The sequence below is a fragment of the Haliaeetus leucocephalus genome, unplaced genomic scaffold, assembly GCF_000737465.1.
Source record: "Haliaeetus leucocephalus isolate CR32 unplaced genomic scaffold, Haliaeetus_leucocephalus-4.0 Scaffold340, whole genome shotgun sequence".
Taxonomy (NCBI): Eukaryota; Metazoa; Chordata; class Aves; order Accipitriformes; family Accipitridae; genus Haliaeetus; species Haliaeetus leucocephalus.
In genome coordinates this window covers 3,312,108-3,331,469 of record NW_010972776.1, presented here as the reverse complement: position 1 = coordinate 3,331,469, position 19,362 = coordinate 3,312,108, and the positions used below count along the sequence as shown (strand labels likewise).

At 34.7% G+C, this 19,362-nt stretch overlaps 1 protein-coding gene across 1 annotated transcript in view; it reads left to right on the top strand.

Moving 5' to 3' along the window:
- Window positions 1-19,362, top strand: part of CHM (choroideremia (Rab escort protein 1)) — a 73,454-nt gene that overhangs the window by 42,820 nt on the left and 11,272 nt on the right. Inside the window, exons 10-13 of the mRNA XM_010572537.1 lie at window positions 7,485-7,562; window positions 13,511-13,615; window positions 14,495-14,558; window positions 15,184-15,280. Of these exons, the coding sequence (XP_010570839.1) occupies window positions 7,485-7,562; window positions 13,511-13,615; window positions 14,495-14,558; window positions 15,184-15,280 (344 nt within the window). The remainder of the gene's footprint in view (window positions 1-7,484; window positions 7,563-13,510; window positions 13,616-14,494; window positions 14,559-15,183; window positions 15,281-19,362) is intronic.

Below are 19,362 nucleotides of genomic sequence, written 5' to 3'. Positions count from 1 at the left end.
AGTTTCATAGTTGAACTCTTGTAGAAAATGATAGCTAACAAGTATGCATAATTGCAGAAAATTTCTGTGGTGTTAATGACTTTCAAGTGCATTATTAGATAAACTGGTCTCTCTTATTTTTTCATTTTAGGAATTTATTAATGGATACAGCTAAGCTACTTTTACACCGCTCTTAGACACTCTAAAAACTCTTCTACAAGAGTCACTAGTAACACGGCATTTGCTTAAATTACTAACAGTTTGTTAGGTGAAGACAGAGCTTAAACATGGTCTTACTTTTGTCAACAGAACTTTCTCAGGTTTTAGAAACAGCCTAATAAATCTACACTTGCATGAAGTGAGACTGGAAGTCTAGGAACATAAAAATGTGTGATGAACTAAGATTTTTATTGCAATGTCTTCTAACATTTGAGTTTCAGAAAACAGAATTGGAATCTTGAGTCCATAAAAGGCAGCACTGAGTTGCCAAACCCCCAGAACTTGCGCATCACATAACAGGAACTCAGGTGTTAAAACTCTTGAAATAGTTGCACTTCAGTGCAAATTTGGCCATTCAGATATCATGTACAATAAATATCAATCCTTCCCAGACTCTGATGAAATAGACTTAAATTATACCTATATTGTAATTATGGAAAAAAGTGCACAGAGGGTCTAATGCATTTTGGGGTAAGTGATAAGTAGGTATATTACTCAGATTCTTGAGTTTTGTGCTCTAAACAAAATCAAGTGCACCAGTTTTTATGTTTTTACCTATTTTACTGTCAAATACTATGCGCTCTACTAGAACTCTTCACAGTATCTGAATGTATATTTCTATATGTAGCAGTCTAAATCCTAGAAAATAAAAAGGAGCGATTTCTCTGTTTTAAAATGAAATTTTTTTTTAAATCCCTAGGAAAAGATACAAAATATGAAATTTGCTATAAAATTACATTTGACTGGGCTACTTTTTATTTCTCTCCCAACCCCTGTCTCAGCTGTGGCATTTCCTACCTGAGCTGTTGCCATTCCTGCCTGCTGTGTCTTTCCCCACGAAAAGAATTTGCTGAAACCGAAATGAGCAGAAGCCCTTGTTCTTTTTTCTTCTCCCCAGTGTTTTGATTGGGAGCTTTGCCATTACAGCATCTCTTTCTGTAGTATTTCCCAGTCACAATGCTAGGAATTCCTTCTGCTTTACTATGCTAGGACAGAACTGAAGATCTGGTGAAAGAAATTATCTTGCTATATGAGTACAGGCATAAAAATTGTGGTTCCTGCAAAAAATACTCTTTGAACATTAACTAACTTCCGGTTGATAACTATGCAGGAAATTTCTGACAGTTCTAAAACTGTCATTTTGCTAATTGGATTTATAAACTAGGCTGATTCTGTAATCTTTGAGGACCTTTTTTTAATTTTACAGGAATGCTGAACACAATCTCCAGGAAAAAGTAGAAATATTTGGATCTTCATCTGCTTGCTTAAGCATTTATTGTCACATGCTATCCTTTCCAATAGCTCTCCAAATGCCAGGACAGTTCTGGTTGACATTGATCATTACCTTCATTATTTCTTTGGTGCCGTTTTTAATATTTTTTTGTCTTCATCCGGGTGGGTGCACATACTGAGATTTGCCTTTTTTATGGGAATTCTCTGTTGGGAGAACTGTCTATCTGTTTTTTTTAACTGTAGCCATTTAATTTATTTGATTTGTCTGTATTCTCTTTTTTAATGCTTTTATAACATAAAACAATATTGTAGGAAATGGTAAAGTTCTAGGGACCTTTCAGGAAACACAGAATTTAATATAAAAACCAGGTCACAGCTTTCTCTGTGTGCAAAAATAAATTGAAAGAGGACAATTCATTAATTTAGTACTTGGCATGTTTTTCTTTGATCTTTCTCCAAAGCTTGCTGTGCTGTACATGCAGTATTCATCTTTAAGGAGGGAAGCAAATAGTTTTTGCTATAGAGGACTGTACAGTTGGGGAGAAAAATACTCAATGTTTTAATTAATTGCTCCATGCATTTTAAGAAGTGGAAGAGAAACTATATGCTAGAAGTAAAACATACTTTTTTTGGCATGGAACTATGTGATAAGATTTTCGAATTCTTTTATGTAGTTCAGAATAAACTAAGGGTAAGTCTGTAATTTAAGGGTGTTTATGGTATCTCTGTTGAAAATCAAGATGTCAGATAGAGAGACATTCTATTTTTGTTCAATTAATATCTGAGAGCATTACATCAAAGCAGTAAACTCCTCTTGTAGCAACAGATGCAGCAACCCTGAAGCCTATTTCTCTCTTGTTACATTAGTGTTTAATTAAAGAAAACAACTAGTTGGAGGCAGTTACTTTCTGTGAAATGTAATGAAGATTTATTTTGTAAGTGACCTTCACTGTATTAGCTGAATCAGTAATCAGTAAAATTAATAGAATAATCAAATTATATACAAACTCATAAATCATCGTGAATATGCTGTCAAAAATTCAGCTTTTAATATGTCCTATTGTTTCACAGCTGTATTAAAAATTACAACTGCTGATTCCTGCCTTGATGGGAACTGAAATGGCATTTAAAGGCTGTGTATGATGGAGGGCTACCAGGCCAAAAATTTTCACAACTGTTAATTTAGCTGTAATATGATTTGATGTCACCAGGGCAAAGTTGAAGTTGAGTACAGTGTTGTTGCTATCTTTCAGCAAAACTTGAATTATTGGTGTAGGCAGTTGCCAGTTAATTAGAGTAATATCAGTTTAAATGTCTGTCATTTAGGGTTAATGGTATCAAAGAGTTGCCTTGTATTTGAAGTACAGTCAAATCATCTTGAATAGCTTATTGTATGAAAGTAATGTTAGCACAATGATTTTACTTTGTCATAAATTATTGGGATGCCATTTAGTTTAATATTTCAATTTCTATATTTAAATAATTTTGGCAAGTTCTTCCTAATCATGCCATTTTTCATGCTGGGCTGTTTTAATAGGTATTTTGACTCTTTGTAATTGTTTAACACAACATGATCAAAATTGCTTTCCATTTTAATTTAAAAGAGAAGTTTTCCACTGGCCTACTATGAAAACAGGTCGTGCCCTCCTCCACTGGATAGCAGGCTACTCTTGAAAATAAGTAATTCACATTTTTGCGCAGCCAAGCAGCAATGTTCTTTCAAAGCATGCTAGAAAAAATAAAGTGCATATATCAAAAAGCTCATGACTGTGGTTGTAGTCAAAGGAAAAATATAATTTATAGTTTTTAACAAAGGAATCTTAGTTCTAGTTAGGTTAATAGTGCTATTCTTTTATACAACATATGAAATAAATTCATCTGAGTTGGTTTGAAAGATCCTAATACATGCTTTGTCAGGCAAGAAGCCATTGATTGCAGCATTAGAGATAATAAGCCCGTAGCTCAAGGCTCTGTAATAATTCTTCAGTGGATGTTTAACCTTTGTGTCATCTTCAACAATCTCAAGACATCCAAGGCTGGGATTCAACATGGTGTATATTCTCCAGGTTTTTGCATGGGTAGGAGAGGTATTTCTAGGGAAGTGGATCTTCTGATTCGGCCAGTAGTAAGTGATATTGCTGACCTTTCCTTAGACCGCTACCTTTTGGAGTACGACTCAGAAGAGATGTGAGTTGGTAACACACTTCAGCCATTTGCTGTGCTGCATCATTCAGGCAGTTCAAAAGGTATTGCGATACTGTCTTTGAACTATGACTTTTGAATGCCAGTATGGATACCATTTTAGGAAGTCAGGTTTGCAAAATGAAAGTTTTCTTTTGTAGTTCATCATCTATGAACAGATATCTAAAGCTCTTGTCCTGGTTTTAGCTGGGATAGAGTTAATTTTCTTTCTAGTAGCAGGTATAGTGTTATGTTTTGTGTTCAGTATGAGAAGAAGGTTGATAAAACTGTTGTTTTCACTAGTTGCTGAGTAGTGTTTAGACTAAATCCAGGATTTTTCAGCTTCTCATGTTCAGCCAGCAAGAAGGTTGGAGGGGCACAAGGAGTTGGGAGGGGACACAGCCAGGGCAGCTGACCCAAACTGGCCAAAGAGGTATTCCATGCCATGTGACGTCATGCCCAGTATATAAACTGGGGGGAGTTGGCCAGGGGAGGGATTGCTGCTTGGGAACTAACTGGGCATTGGTCAGCAAGTGGTGAGCAATTGCATTGTGCATCATTTGTTTTGTACATGCCAATCCTTTTATTATTGTCATTTTATTATTGTTATTATTATCGTTATTAGTTTCTTCCTTTCTGTTCTATTAAACTGTTCTTATCTCAACCCACAAGTTTTACCTCTTTCCTTTGGATTCTCTCTTCCATCCCACTTGGGTCAGGGGGAGTGAATGAGCAGCTGCATGGTGCTTAGTTGCTGGCTGGATTAAACCACAACACTATCTTCAAAACAAAATGAAAAATAAAAAAAAAAAGAAACAAGAACAACAACCAAACCACTAACAAAAAAAAACCCATCCACCAAACAAAAAAACTGTTCGTTAAACCAGGAAAATCCTGCTATCATCCCAGAAATCTGGGAGAACTATGTTCCACTAAACTAGCCTGCCATTCTCATATTGATTGTTTGCTTTGGCTAGTCTGATGCCCAGTTAATGCTAAGCAGGTATTAGAAATGTAGTCACACTAGTCTGTTAAATTATAGTGTAAACTCTACCAAAAGACAAATAGAATTACACATTATTTTAAATACAATACCTAGGCAGACTCTGTTAATGAAATGGCAGGTGTAATTTCTAATTTTTATGCCCTCCCAGTTTCAGCTCTGTCCTTTCATTTGTGAGCTGAACATCAAATGTCTCGGTCACACCAAAACTCAGCTGAATAACAGGAACTCGGAAAACTCAGTTTCCTTCTCCAGCATGGTAAAATGGAACAGTGTGTCACTGTATCAAATGTGCTACAGACTGTTTTATGATTTACTCATGAGAGGCTATTTACTTTTGAATAATAGGGATCACAAGAACACAGGTGTGTTTAACTTGTAGGCTGAAGGAGGAATTGTGAAATGTCACTTGATAGCATTTGACAGTTGTCTCTAATAGAGCAGTTCTCTCTGAGAAAGGGATATGCAGTTTTTGTCAATGTGCAAATTATTTGTTCATTCTTTTTCTTCAGCTTACATGAGAAGAGGTCAGTGATAGCTGATTGATTTGAATGAACCACTGGAGATTCTTAAATGAGTAAATAAAATTAAATTAAAAAAAAATTAAAGGTGCCCAAGATAGATCAGACATTGGAAACAGCCAAACCTGAAATTTTATGGTAAAGGATCAGACGCATCTCCCCCATCTTTTTTCTTTACCTTTTTCCACTGTGTAATTTCCATGCTGACTGAAAATTTTAGAGAGAAAGATGATTTCTTTTTAAAAATAATTTGAAAAATATTTTTTAAATGTTCTTACTGGTTTTTTTGTCACACCAAGTTCTAGAGAACTTCATCCTCTGCCTTCTGTATTATTCTTATAATAAGAATGCCCCTGAAATAATGCACTGTAAACAAAAAACTGACTGAAGTTTATCTGAATTCAGAGTTAATCATGAAGCTCTATCCTCGAGAATCTCTAACGTATATCTTGTTTCTGTAAGATCCTGAATTTCTCTGCATTATAGTGCTCTCACAGAAAGTTTAAAGAGTTTTTTAAACATACATAGCAAAAAGAATATTGGTTGTTTATACTTGCTTGATAGCATTTTGAAGAATGTGGGTTTATATTAAAATCTTTCAGGAGCTAGAGTTAAAAAAAACCTTATAACTAGTGATATCGCAGTCATTTCAATGTTAGTGGGGGCCCAGTAAAAATTTTAGGCATCGCTTGCAGGAACTGAACTTTATTTTTTTTGTGAATTAATTTACCTTGTGTCACATTAAATCAACAGAAAAGTAATCCCCAGAGATCAAGCCTATTTTTTGGCAGATATCAGTGAGGATGCGGGGATTAACCCGGGATCGTGTTTATCACCAGACCAACTGAACTTTTACCGTGGAGCGTTACGGGAGAGCCGTTTCAGGCTTTGCATCGGACAGATTCATCTGGTGAAGAGTTTTAGTCAGAGATCTCTTCGAGGAGGTGATAAAAGATCTTGGCTAGTGATGAAATCTGGCAGTGGGCTGACCTCACATGGAGGCCCAGGAGTCAGGCAGTAGGTACAGTCAGACTAGCTCCTCTCTGGAATCCCAGAATGGAAAGAAGAAAATGGTTTGTTGACCATTTTAAAAAGTGGGAAATTTGAGTATGATTTAGCAGGGAAGTCTCTGGAATGCTTCCTTACAAGTACTTAGCAGTGGAACACCGGGGTGAGTGGAAGACAAATACCTCCAACTAAGTGCGGTGTTTTGCTAGGCAGGAATGTGTGCAGGGTATAGCAGCGGGTTGCTTCTTACAATAAGCCATGTTGCAAGTGGTGTGCTAAAGTCTCCTCTTCTCCCACAGACCTGTTCTGGTCTCTGCCCAGTACTGAGTTTGGCTTGTTGACCCCTGCTGCAGCACTGCCGTTCTCAACTGTGTATATCTCACTGCGTCAAAGCAAAATAGAGAAGCTTGACTGAATTATTACAGAATGTCTCAATAAAAACTGTTTTTTTGAGAAGTTGGTATAAACATATATTCAAAAGTAACTACCTCATATTTAAATGTTGTAATCTAGTTTCTTTAAACTGTGAGTCTCCTTAGAGTTTAAAACAGATGATTTGCAATATTGGTTTAATGTTTGGGTAGTATAATTTTCCTTGGTTTAGGTAATGGGCTTTGTTTGCAAATGGAAAATGGCTAAATAGTTTAGTATACATTAGATTTTGACAAACTGACTTGTGAAGCCAGTTCCTTTTTCATTTAGGAAGTTTTCATCAGTCCATGTGCAGAATATCGTAAGCAACTATATCATAACATAGGCAGAACCTGGAGGAATTCCTATTTGTAAGAGGGCACCTTTAGATTGTAAGAAGTCTTCATTCTAGTGAGGCACTTAATGCCCTCAAAAATTAAGCTGCTTTTAGCCAATGAAGTTCCCACAGTACATTTTGTCAGAGCAGAGAAATAACTTCTGAATTATACACACTTGGAATTGTAGTAGGAGTTTGGTATGGTTATAGTGTGTTCTTGCATTCTCGTTCCATACCACGTGCAATGTAGTGTGGTCAGTAGATACTCTGTGCATCTTCAGTAAATAGATGCTTTTCCATCCTGAATGACCGACGATGGTAACAGAGAATGAGTGCTCAAGCTAGTGTAACAATTTAGAGGACTAAGATAAATGCTAATACAAAAAAAAGTTAACAACATATTCTTTACAAAAACTGTTTGATGTGTTTTATTTTGATTGGTTTTTGATTGTCTGATTCAGAGATTAAGACAACGTCATTAAAAATGTACTACATCATGCACAGGCCTTTGCCTTGCTTATGACACACACTCACACTGATTACAATTAGTCATGATAGGAGTAACCTTTATTTTTTCTTAATATGTTTCTAGGATGTGTGCCGTATTTGGTGGAATCTATTGTCTTCGCCATTCCGTGCAGTGCCTTGTAGTGGACAAAGAATCTGGACGGTAAGGGTAATATAAGTAACCTTCTGTTTATATACAAAATACAGATGAAAAATGTGTTAAGTCAATTTAAAAAAAAAAGATTCTTCAAAGATCCTCCTTGGTATTAATAACACATCAACCTTGATTAAAAGTAATTTGTGTATAGGTCCTCCAGAACAAGGAAAGTGGGTCTAGAATATAGAAACTAAATTAATTTCCCTGTGATATTACTACAGCTCCTGATCACCCAAGCTTGGAAGACAAATCATTTCAGCTGCCGGGGGGCTGGTGATGAGTGATGTTAGTTTTCCTTGTGGCCTTACCTACTCTAATTGATTTTCATCAGATGACAACAAAGCCCTCTGTTATTGCATTTTTAAAAATGGAGCTCACCTAAAGACTCATCAGATTAATCTTTGCTGATAATGCATGTCACTCCAAGAGAAAAGACTTTAATGAGTTTTTAGGTAGATTGTTGTCATAAACTATGCTGCCCTCTTATCCTAGGATAAATTCTTTTACAACAATATCAGGCCTGTAGGCGGGTTTAGAGTTGAGCTAAGAAAAATCAACCCACAGTTTTTTCCATAGTGGCATTTTTCACACCTCTGTAAATTGTCATGATTTCTGTTACATACATTCTGTCAGTTATTAGTCTAACTGCAGACTCTGGCTCTTTTAAGAGTCTCTTTTCAGCTTAGTCTCTGTAATTGAAAAGTTTAAAACATTCTGGAGAAAATTTTGCAAATTAAGCTAGAAAACATGTAGTAACATTCTATTAGGAAAATCAGCAGTTAAATGATCGGTGTAATGTGTTTACTTTCCAGTTGCACTGCACATTTGACTCTTTGAGCATGGTACTTGTAGCTAGATTTGTCATGACATGGTCAAGTAATATCTGTTTTCCCTGAAATTCGATGAACAACAGATTTTATCTTTCTGTCAGTTCTTTAAGGTTCTGAAGTTCATTGCACAGTTTTAGACTTTGAGATGCAAATGTGATAGCATTTCATCATGTGTGTTGTTGTTTTAAGTGCATGATTCATATGCAGATGAAATTATGCCCCTTTCATAAACTCTATAGTTTATTTTAACAGTAATACTTGAACTTTTACTGCAGGCAGCTTTATTTTTCAATAGTGTTTAAATAGTTAACTTGCTCTTTCAGAGGAACAAAGCTTATAGTTGTTAGTAACTTCCGAACACCACTCTATGGAGATCTTAACTGGTCAGTGGTGCTGGTTACCCCAGTTTTCAGCTTCTTTTGCACATTCTGAAGACCTTTGAAATGAATGTTTTCCTTGTTAAGGCTATATGTATTCCAAAAAAGGTGGAGTGTTGCTCCTCCTTTAACCTGCTTTTATGTTTTGAATCGAATATGTTCCTCAGGGTTTCAGATAGGTTTCAAGTGTCTTTTTTTTAGGCTATTAGGCTGCTTTAGTGGTTCACTTACGCCATTCTCACTTAAAACAGAAGGACAGGTTTTTGAGGTGCAGAATCACTGAAATATTTTTAAAAGACTTTACCAGACTTTCATTATTCCAAAAACTTTGGTCTTTCAATAATGCCATTATCTGATGCTGAATATGAAGAAGCACAACACATCCAGCTTCCCAAGTCTAGTCAGCTGCCTTTTCCTTGGAGCCATCTGCCTGATTCTGTTGTCTCTTTTTACGTCTGCCATAGTTTCAAAGCAGGTATTTTACCAAGTGGCATTTCTACATCAAAATAAAAGTTAACAAAAAATATGTGTAGAAGAGAAGGGAAGTGTCAGACTTCTTTGAGATGATGAAAATAATGCAGCCTAGGACAAAATGTTTTTTGAAAAGGTATTTTCAGCAATGAAAGAAGGATCATATAATGTTCTCTTTTTTTTCCCTAGTAATTTTAAAAAGTCTCAAACATCGTCTTCACCGTAGCAAAAATGTCACTCAAAAAGCTGAGTTTCTTTGACCTAGGTACATGGTTTTATTCAGTTACGTTATTTCTCTTGATTTTCTTTTCTCTCACCTGAGTGCAATATTGCTTTTACTTGCTAAGTCTTTTCCTTAGAGTGTTACTTAGCAAGCTATCCAGTTTGTTGCCAAGATCATCACTATTTCCTTTCCCTCCTTCTTCTTTCTTCATGTTATCTCTTTCCTGACTCTGTATTTCCCTCCCTGCATCAGCTCTAATTTCCTCTTGACTTTGGGCTTCAGTGTTTTGCTTAATAAAAATGAGCTATCAAATTGTTAATGAGGGTATTTATGAGTTACTGAGCTTTTGAGTCAACAGGCCATTAATAGTAATTGGTAATAGACAAATTCATATCGTGTTGTCAGTACAGCTGTCTCTCTAGTTTCGGAGGCAGCTTACCTCGGTTACAAATAGGTTAAACTCACAACAGTAGAAATTTAGTCAAATTGTGTAGTATTCATTACTATTTTATAAGCATCTTCCATAGGCTTCCAGACTTCATCAAGATCTTAGTGCAGTTATTTTTTCACTATTTTTAATATTCTTGCTTTAGGACATGTAAGGAAAACTTATTCTTACAGCTGCAGCCTTGATTTTCTTCTCAAACTTTGTTGCTAGTTTAGAATTTAATTTGAAGTCCCTAAATATCAACAAAGGTTATTCCAACTCCTTTTTCTATCCCCAACTATACAATTATTTTTATAATTTATAGTAATTTTTATAGTTTATGAAAGTAAGATTCAGAGAAGACAGTGTGAAAATGTAGAAACTTGTAGACATAGCTATTTTAAGGTTTTGGTAATCCACCTGAAAATTTCTATTTTTTACGTATTGTATCAGACTAGGTTTGCTGTTTTAATACATATGCAGAACATCCTGTGTTCTTGATAAAACTCTGATGCTCTGTTAGAAAATAAAAACCAGATCATATTCCTTAGGTTGAGGAGAAAGCACATTGAATATATACACGCTAATTATTTTTCTTTTTGTTGTTTATTTTTCCGTGTTTATTGTAGGTCACTTTTTGGGGTACATATGATAAAATCTGAAGTATTTTAAATTGCATGGATTCCATTAATAATAATGGTAGGGATGTTACGTTGATCACATTTTACGTATGTTTCCAATTACATAATTCTGTCTCAAAAATGGAAAAGATATGATAAATGGAAATTTATACATCTGTAATAAAAAGATATAGCAAACGCATAGTAATTTACATATCTTTCTTGAAATATTGCATACTGGCTTTGTCAGTGCTGGTAAGTCCATTTCAAGGATGTCGCCCTTAGTCCATTAGTTTGGATAATGAGCCCTATAAAGTACATTTATAACTCGTGGCACTGCAAGGAGATGGATTCTAATTTTCATCCTTTTATCTAGACACATTGAAAGAAGGTCAATGGAGGGTTCTGTATGATTCATTGTCCCAACACATATCAGATGACAGAGACCTGATAATGTCAGTGCATAAGTGTTTTCCATATTTGGAAGCAGTACTTGAAAGAAATTTTCTCAGCATCATCCTTTGAAGTAAAGTGGAGACTGAAATTAAAAGCGCTATCTCTTTTTCTGTGTAAAATCTTATCAAACATATGACCTGATAGCTATTCCTGAACAAAGGAGAGGAAACAACACTTAGCAGGAAAATAAAAAGTGTGTAGTTGCTCTTGCTGGCTTTGAGTGATGCAACATGACATTTAATCAACCTTTCCCCTTCAATAATGTTTAGGGGGGTGGCAGGGGAAATTGTTTCATAAACAATAAGAAAGGTTATAATTAGAAATGAACTGTAGCAGCTTGACTTCCTTGTTTATTTGCAGTATTCAAATGAGTGCTTGAGAATGAAATCAGGTTAACATTAGGAAAAAACTTCTTAAAGTTACAAGTGAAACACATGTTGAATAGAATGTGATTGAAACTGTATGAAGAATACTACATGTTTAAAGTTAAACAATGCTTGTACCATTAGACTTCTTCTAATTACTGTTTTCAAGTTACGTGTTGAATTTGAATATAGCTATATATGTAGTATCCAGGTTCCTATGAAATCAGCGTTAGAAGTTAGTGTTATAAAAACATGCTTAATTGTCATCAGCCTCTTATGTTTGTAAATAAGCATTGCATGCACCCTTTTTCCATTCTCATTTCACACTGCAGAAGCAAGTGGTTTACTAAAGCTAGTGGTAGCTGATTGCTGTTACTTATTTAGGTTTGGTTCTCATCTCTAGTTTTATAGATTGTTTTGATCACAGAAGCTAATGAATAAATTGAAGTTACAGAAATGCTGTTTGTTCATAAGGCATAACTTGCATGTCAGATACCTACTGATACAGCAATAATGTTGCACTATGATAAAACACATTTAAATCTGTAAGGGATCTCTGTATTGGGCATCCTTTTGTTTCTTTTGATGTTTTCCTGTGTGTGCGCACGTGTGTCTGTGTGTGTGTTTGTAAATGTGTGAGAGAGCATTTACTGGTTTGAATCCTGTATATTAAATTGACTGAAACATTGAGATACTGATTCAGAAGAATTTAATTAAAAAAAAATATGCAGTAACTTTCATAAACCAAGCGAAAGTTAAATAAAGCTAATTTGCTTTATTTAGTTTTACAGGAAGTGTTCTGATATTGTAGAAAATCTTAAAATCTTGTTTTAGAAATCAGTATTAAGCCTTAAAGTCTCTTAGGATATGGAAACAAGCTATAAAGAAAGAAACTGTAGTGCACATATTTTCCTTGCACTTTAGATAGGAAAAGCATTCATTAAGATAGGTGCTCTTTAAACCTCTAGGAGTTTCTAAAAATGTTTGCAGTGTCTCAGTTTGAGGAGACTATGTACAATTAAATAGAACACAGATCATGGCATGCAGGAATCAGCAGTAGAAGTTTTTAGTTAGTATCTGTATGCAGCCTCCTTTTTATTTGTCTCATATGTATGATTTAGTTTCATATATGTTATATTAAAGTCTGAAGTTTGTTTTTTCATAGAGATCTTTCCCCGTTAAAATCTGCAGTTTCTATCCTGTTCTCATTTAAGCTCTCTGAATTGCTTCTTTCCGTGGTTTTCATTTCTGTCCCATTTATGAGTGTTAGTGTGTTGTGTTACACTTGAATTTTGAAAATTTTTGTAGCGATGTCTCGACTTTTAATTAATCTCATTTTATTTTGACCTGCTTGCATTCAGAAAAATGGGCGGGCGGGGGGGCAAGGCTGGTCCTTGGGTTTTGGGGTTTTTTTTTCTTTTTTTTGTTTTTTTTTTTTCTTTTTTTTTACTTTTCAAGAATTGCCTGAGGCAGACTAATACATGCTTAGATTAGAATTTGTATATGTTCAAAGTCAAGCAGTATCTATCAAGAATGTTTGTGTTGCTCTTAAAGCAATGTGGCTTAGTTAATCCTTTCTTGTGTAATTTAGAGATAAATAGTGCATTTAGTCACAAATGTAGAAGCTCAGAAAAGTTCTCTAGGAACAGTCTGATGCACACATTTCTCAGGGATTTTTCCTTCCATCTCTTCAGTTAATTTGCCATTTAATTTGTCAAATATTATTGTCAAAATAAACTTGTCTTTGGTAAAGGTTGCTGACTGGGGAAAAATAACACTGCAGTAGGGTAGCACCTACAAAATAATTCACAGTATTACTTTTCCATGTATCATGAAGTAAGAAATGTATGCCATTTTCACGTACAATCAAATGCCAGTGTTATTAGCTTATATTTAGTTTTCCTTATAAAGTGACCAGTTTATTAATGTTCCAATACCATTATCTATAATTGCATTGCAAGTAAAAAATTGTATATACCAGGTAGAATGTGTAAGTTTATGATTTAATTATCAATTTCAGTTGAGTTGTTTCAGGGGTTCACCTGTTAAATGTGTAACTAACTTATTTGAAAGATATAAATGATGTGCTATATAACTCAATTCCGAAAACTTACACATGCTTTTGTTACCTTATATCTAAATATCTTATTTTGGTTTGATTTTTTTTTTTTTAAAAAAAAAACAGATGCAAAGCTATTGTGGATCATTTTGGACAAAGAATAAGTGCTAATTATTTTATTGTGGAGGATAGTTACCTTTCAGAGAGCGTATGCACAAATGTGTGTTACAGGTATGTGGTAAAACAGTAAACATAGTAAATTTCTTTAAATAATAGTGTATGAAGTACCCTGCAAGTTAAACTTAAGAGATTATTGTCTCCTGCTTTATCTTTGCAGTACAGCTTAGTTCTCTGCATAGTTCTGGTCGTCTTCTATATACTTCAGGGCATACTGTATACTTTCTATCTTTAGGTTTTCTTAAATTGTCCTCTAAATCATATTCCCCTTTGCCTTATAAAAAATCCAATAGCTCTGAGTGCATTAGGATTTCATATTTGTTAAAAAGTGTTCGGAAGGTGGAGGTGCCTATTGCTGTTCTCACTTGAAATTTGGTCAGGTTTAGAAAAGTATTAAAAGTCATTGTTTTCTCTGATTTTTGTTGTTCTTGCCAAAAGCATTGGACATATGCTGCTGCCTTTTTCTTCAAAATACTGCAGATAATATATTAGCAAAACTGTAGTAGTAGGTGCAGTGCAGAAATAATCATAGGCAATGGAGGATTAGAAACTTCAATTCGTGAGCTCCACCCTAGTATGTTTCCCCTTAGTCCAAAGTGTCCTGTGCTGTTTGGAACATAAAAAGTCCTGTAATATGTTGCTACTAATCTTGATCAGATAAACAAAAGATTTTTTTAAAAAATCAGAAGGATATTCCAGCTGTTTTACATAACAGCACTGGCTTATTTATTCATCATCTATTTGGGTCATTGAAAATACTACATTAGTGTTCCAGATGTGTTCCTACTTCAGCAACAGGCAAGATATCCCACTAACAATCATAAATAGCCTTCCCACAGTATTATATTTAGATTGGTATTGCCAAAACTATGAATCCAAATTGCTACTTTTTACGTTTTTGTGAAATGCCAGAATTGTTCTGTTTAATTGTAGGCAGATCTCCAGAGCAGTGCTCATTACAGATCAGTCTGTACTAAACACAGATTCAGAGCAGCAGGTATGTATCAATTTTGTATCACTTATCTCTTTATGAATTGTAAGTTGTCAGGAATTAATTCAGGCTTTTGTTTCTGCATGAATCCAGCTTTTTAGTCAGCTCTTTCTACTGATAATTGTTTAATTCGTGAGTCTCTATAAAAACTATTAGGAGTTTTATTTTATTTCATTTTAGTTCCATGGCTGTTTGGTTCGCACTATAAAATAAGAGCATATATGACAGACAAGTCTGTTCTTCCTAAGTCTTACTAGTAGCAGTCCTGCATAAAAGTTCTCCAGTCATTCTCAACTAACAGTGCTCTGCCCAGTGTTCAAAAAAAGATTTTGCAGTCTCTTGCCATCAGAGTTTCTGAACTGTCATCCTTTTGGAAAAGGCTGTGATAGGAGGTTTTCTTTCTGTTTGGCAGCTGCAGACATTGCTAACAAAGGTGGCCTTGCTGACTTGGGTAGAAATTCTTGAATGCTCAAATTCTGCAGGATTGATTGCACAAATTGTTACTAATAAACCAGAAAACAAAATTGTATAACTGTCTGCAGTTATTTTTCACCTTTACTCAGAATTGTTTTGGTTGCCTCATCCTCCATGTTACTCTTCTTTAATATAAGTTGTTCCTTCTGTTTGATAGGTTTCCATTTTGACAGTGCCTCCAGTGGATCTAGGAAAACCAGCAGTTTGCGTTATTGAGTTGTGTTCCTCAACCATGACATGCATGAAGGACACTTGTAAGTACAGGGTATATGTAATCTTAACTATATTTTTCCTTTTGACTATATCACCTCTGAAACAAAATTTAAAATATGTGCATATCATTCCTGTGCTGCACAATGACCAGGCTATTACCTGAGAAAACAGTGTATAGTAGGTTACTGTTACCAGCAGATGAGAGAAATAGTCCATTGTCTTCATTCTATAGCAGTTGTGTGCTGCTTCATATGGCTTAGGAATCATACTACAAGATTCTTGTTGCATTCAATCTTTTTGAATTTACAGGTGATAATTATTTATGTAAACTTTTATTGTGATTTTCATGGTAATTAAATATATCGTTCTTTATTTCCAAATGGATCGCATGTCAAATGTTCCTTTTAACACTTAGGTGCCTAATAAGCTTGATAGTTGTAGTCTTATTAGTACTGGGACAATACCCTGTTCACTGTACCACAATTATAAAATAGCACCAACAAAGAGCTTTTTGATATGACTGCTGTATTTTATTTTTTTTTTAGATAAAAAAAGTATTAGAATTCCACATTTTGTTTATTCTGCAAGATTGTTAAGACAGCTGAAGATTTTGTAGAATGGCAGATAATGTTAGTGGAGAGCTCTAGCAGACTGTTTCTTCTCCACTGCAACTAGCTAAGATTGTGCAGTCTTCAAGTAAAAATATTAAGTTTTTTTAACTTAGAAATGTTTTCTTTGTAAAATTTTCTGCCAAGAATTTCTCTTACCACTATAATTAAAGGGTCAAAACCCACCCAAAGTATTTTCTCAAATCATTTCTGAAAAAACCTGTAAGCAAAAAGGTGGGATCTAGGTTAACATGGATGCATGTGGGGTTTTTTGTTTGGGTTTTTTTTTTCCTTTCAGACTGCCTTTGAAATTTAAGAGAATCTTTATGCTGTAGGACTCTGTGGCCTTGTAAAAAGTGCTACAGATTTTTGGTTTCATAAGGATAGGTTTGCAGTACAAGCATCAAGTATATTTCAATATTATTTCTGGCAGAATGTTTTGGAGCACATCTTACTGGTAGTTTGTCGTTAGTTTGTTTTTTTGAAAATGGACTACCTTAGCTGAAATACTAAATTGAAGTACCTAAAGTACACTGTATTTGGGGGCTTTTTATCTTCTGAAAGTTTTGGGAGAGGTGGGATTGTGTCCCATTATGAGATTTGGAGAGGGAGGGAGTGCATCATGATATATTTGAGGTATAGTTATAAAAATTCTTATAAGAACTTTGTTACTGTCATCTACTGCATTAGATTCTTTAATTCTAAAAATATCACAGAGATCACCTTTCTAGAAGGGACATCCCAGTATTTCCGTTAACAGTTTTCTATGTACAGAGCTTTATGACTCTTGTTGGTATTTTATGTGAACTTGAAATAGATGAGCAACAAAATGTTCTTACTGGGTATTTATTTTTCTTTCCAAATTCTTCTGAATTGTGTTAATTAGAATACCAGCTTGGGACACTACGGAAGATACATAGAATTAGAGGTTGCCTGACCTAATGCTTTTTAACCAAAAATAAGTAACTGTAATAATAACCAATTTATTTTACTGTTACCTAGGCTTGAACTCAGTTCTTTGCATATGAAAGAAGAGTGAACTAAATGATTAAGTCATTCAAAGTTATATTCCCTACTTAATAAAAAACCCAAACAAACCTGTAATTAAGAATTTAGTGCTATAAAGCATATTGTTAATACTTATCCTTTAAATATCTGATTTACTTTATTTAGGGGTTCACAAAATACATATAGCAGGAAGTGAAATTAAAGAAGGATTGATATTCAAGTAGGTGTAAATTATTAGTTTCATGAGAATTTCTGTGCTGCTGAAAAATTAAGGTTTCTGTTATTTACTTTTCTCCATAAATTCTTTTCATTTCAGAAGAGAAGGTACTACGTTCCTTCATGAAATTTGTCTTCATGTATTGAAATAATATAGTTCTATTTTAGGTATAGCTCAGTTCTAGTTATGGGACGTAATTCATAATTTTTTAAAAAACTTTTACATCATTATCTGTAAATGGGTTTTAACCTGAGTGATTTCTCCGTCAAACAATTATTTAAGATAAGTATACAAATACATCTACTCTTTGATCACACTGCATAAATGACAGGCACATAATCTGTAATGCCAGTTGAGTGGAACCAAACTCCTTCACTTGCCCTAAAAATTGAGACTGTAATGATGAAATCATGAACTAAACTCATCGTTCTTCTTGCTAGAAGAATTACTTGAAGACAAATGTTGGCAACCACTGTAACTAATGCAGTTATACTCGAGTAAATCAACTATAATCAAAATATATACTGATGACTGTGACTCATAGCTATAACCTTAAAGATAATAAAAAAGATTTTATAGAAAGTAAATGATGTGAACTTTAGTGATTTATAGCTGGGTTTTTTGAGGAAAGAATAGATGGTATTACAACGTTTGGGATTGTAAACATTTAGTTAAGATTACAGGGAGGCTTTCATTATCTTTTACTTTTTTTAGTACATACCCCTTCTAGACAGAAGGTTTGGTTTTGGTTAAATAAAAAATGGGTATTAATGTTTGAATATAATCTCTGTGTGTGCAAGCTGAAAGAAGAGGAGCATGAAGGGTTAAATTTCTGGTCGCCTGGAGTCAGTGTCAAACTTACTGTGGCATAGCTGCGGCCAGGAAATCATTCAAGATACCTATGATGTACTTGTAAATAACAACACAAATATAGCCAGATTTCAGAGTGAAAAGAGAAAAATGTTATATGGATTTAAAATAACACCATAGCTATACATTGCTATTGAATTGATCAGAAATGTACAGTAATGAAGAAAAAAATGAATCAGTTTAAACTTCGTACAAAGATACGTTAAACTTCATGATTCTCTGACAGATATTTCTCTGCTGGTAAGTTCCCAGACAACTATTCAGTAGCAAATGAGTCAGTTAAGGTGGTTTTGTAAAAAGCTTTAAGATGAGGGTTGTAATGAATGGATGTAAAATCAGGTGGGATAAAGCAGCAGAGTAGCTGGTTCTGTATCTGAATACAGACCAATGGAACAGAAAAGAGGTCAAGAGCTGCATCTCTTCTAAGGAGTCAGCAACTTCACTAGTTTGCAAAACAGAACAAATGAAGGAATAGTATGTGGCATGAGGAATCTGTTTAGCAACTTTATTTTCGTGAAGACGAGTACATTAGCAAGAAATCTAAGTATCAAATCTGCATTATTCAAGCAAAACTGTGAATTTTCACAAATACAAAATTGGATTTCATGATGTTGATTTGCCCCTGCTGTGAGGTGAATTGTGATCATTTATGTAGTTCCACAAATGTGTTCTTGTGGTCCAAAATATTTTCATGTCATCTTTTTCCAGTATGGGTTAGCTGTATGCTGTGATTAGTTTCTGATGTGTACAGAGCACCTCTTGAAATCAAGTACCTGAAATCAGTTTTGCAAATTGTCAGAAATCGTTACTGGCGCACCTAACCTAATTTCACCCTTACCCAAACATAAAACTGTTCTGTCGCCCATCCTATAAGAAGGTGGATGAATAAAAACGCTGTAGAGGTTTTTGTTATGTTATACCAAGGGATTGCATGTGTCATAACTTACATCGCAGCGCAGTTCTCTGATATTCAGCAGTGCTTATCTTTAAATTCTCTCTGGTTTGTCAAAACATGACAGTGTTCCCAGTGTTCTTCATTCTCCATGTGGCTGGAGAGAAATAGTTAACGGCCAGCCCACTTGAGCTGTAAGATAAAACATGCATCTATTCACTTCATCCCCTATTTACTGTTTAGTACAATATAAGAAATGGAAGTCTTGCTCAAACTTTTTACTTCAGTGGAGAAAGATAGCTTCCTACTTACTCCTGTACAGCCAGACTTAAACTGTGAGTAGCCAAATTTCCAAATTCCCACTCAGTCCCAATTTAGCTCTTAAAGGAGAGCATTGATGAAAGTAGTCATATTTGTGGGTTTAGTATGTTGTTGAACTATTGGACTGTCGACACTGATAAGAACGCGCTTGGGGTTTCTAGAGGTTATTAATGGCAAATACAATGTGTTGTCCAGATTCTTGCTGCT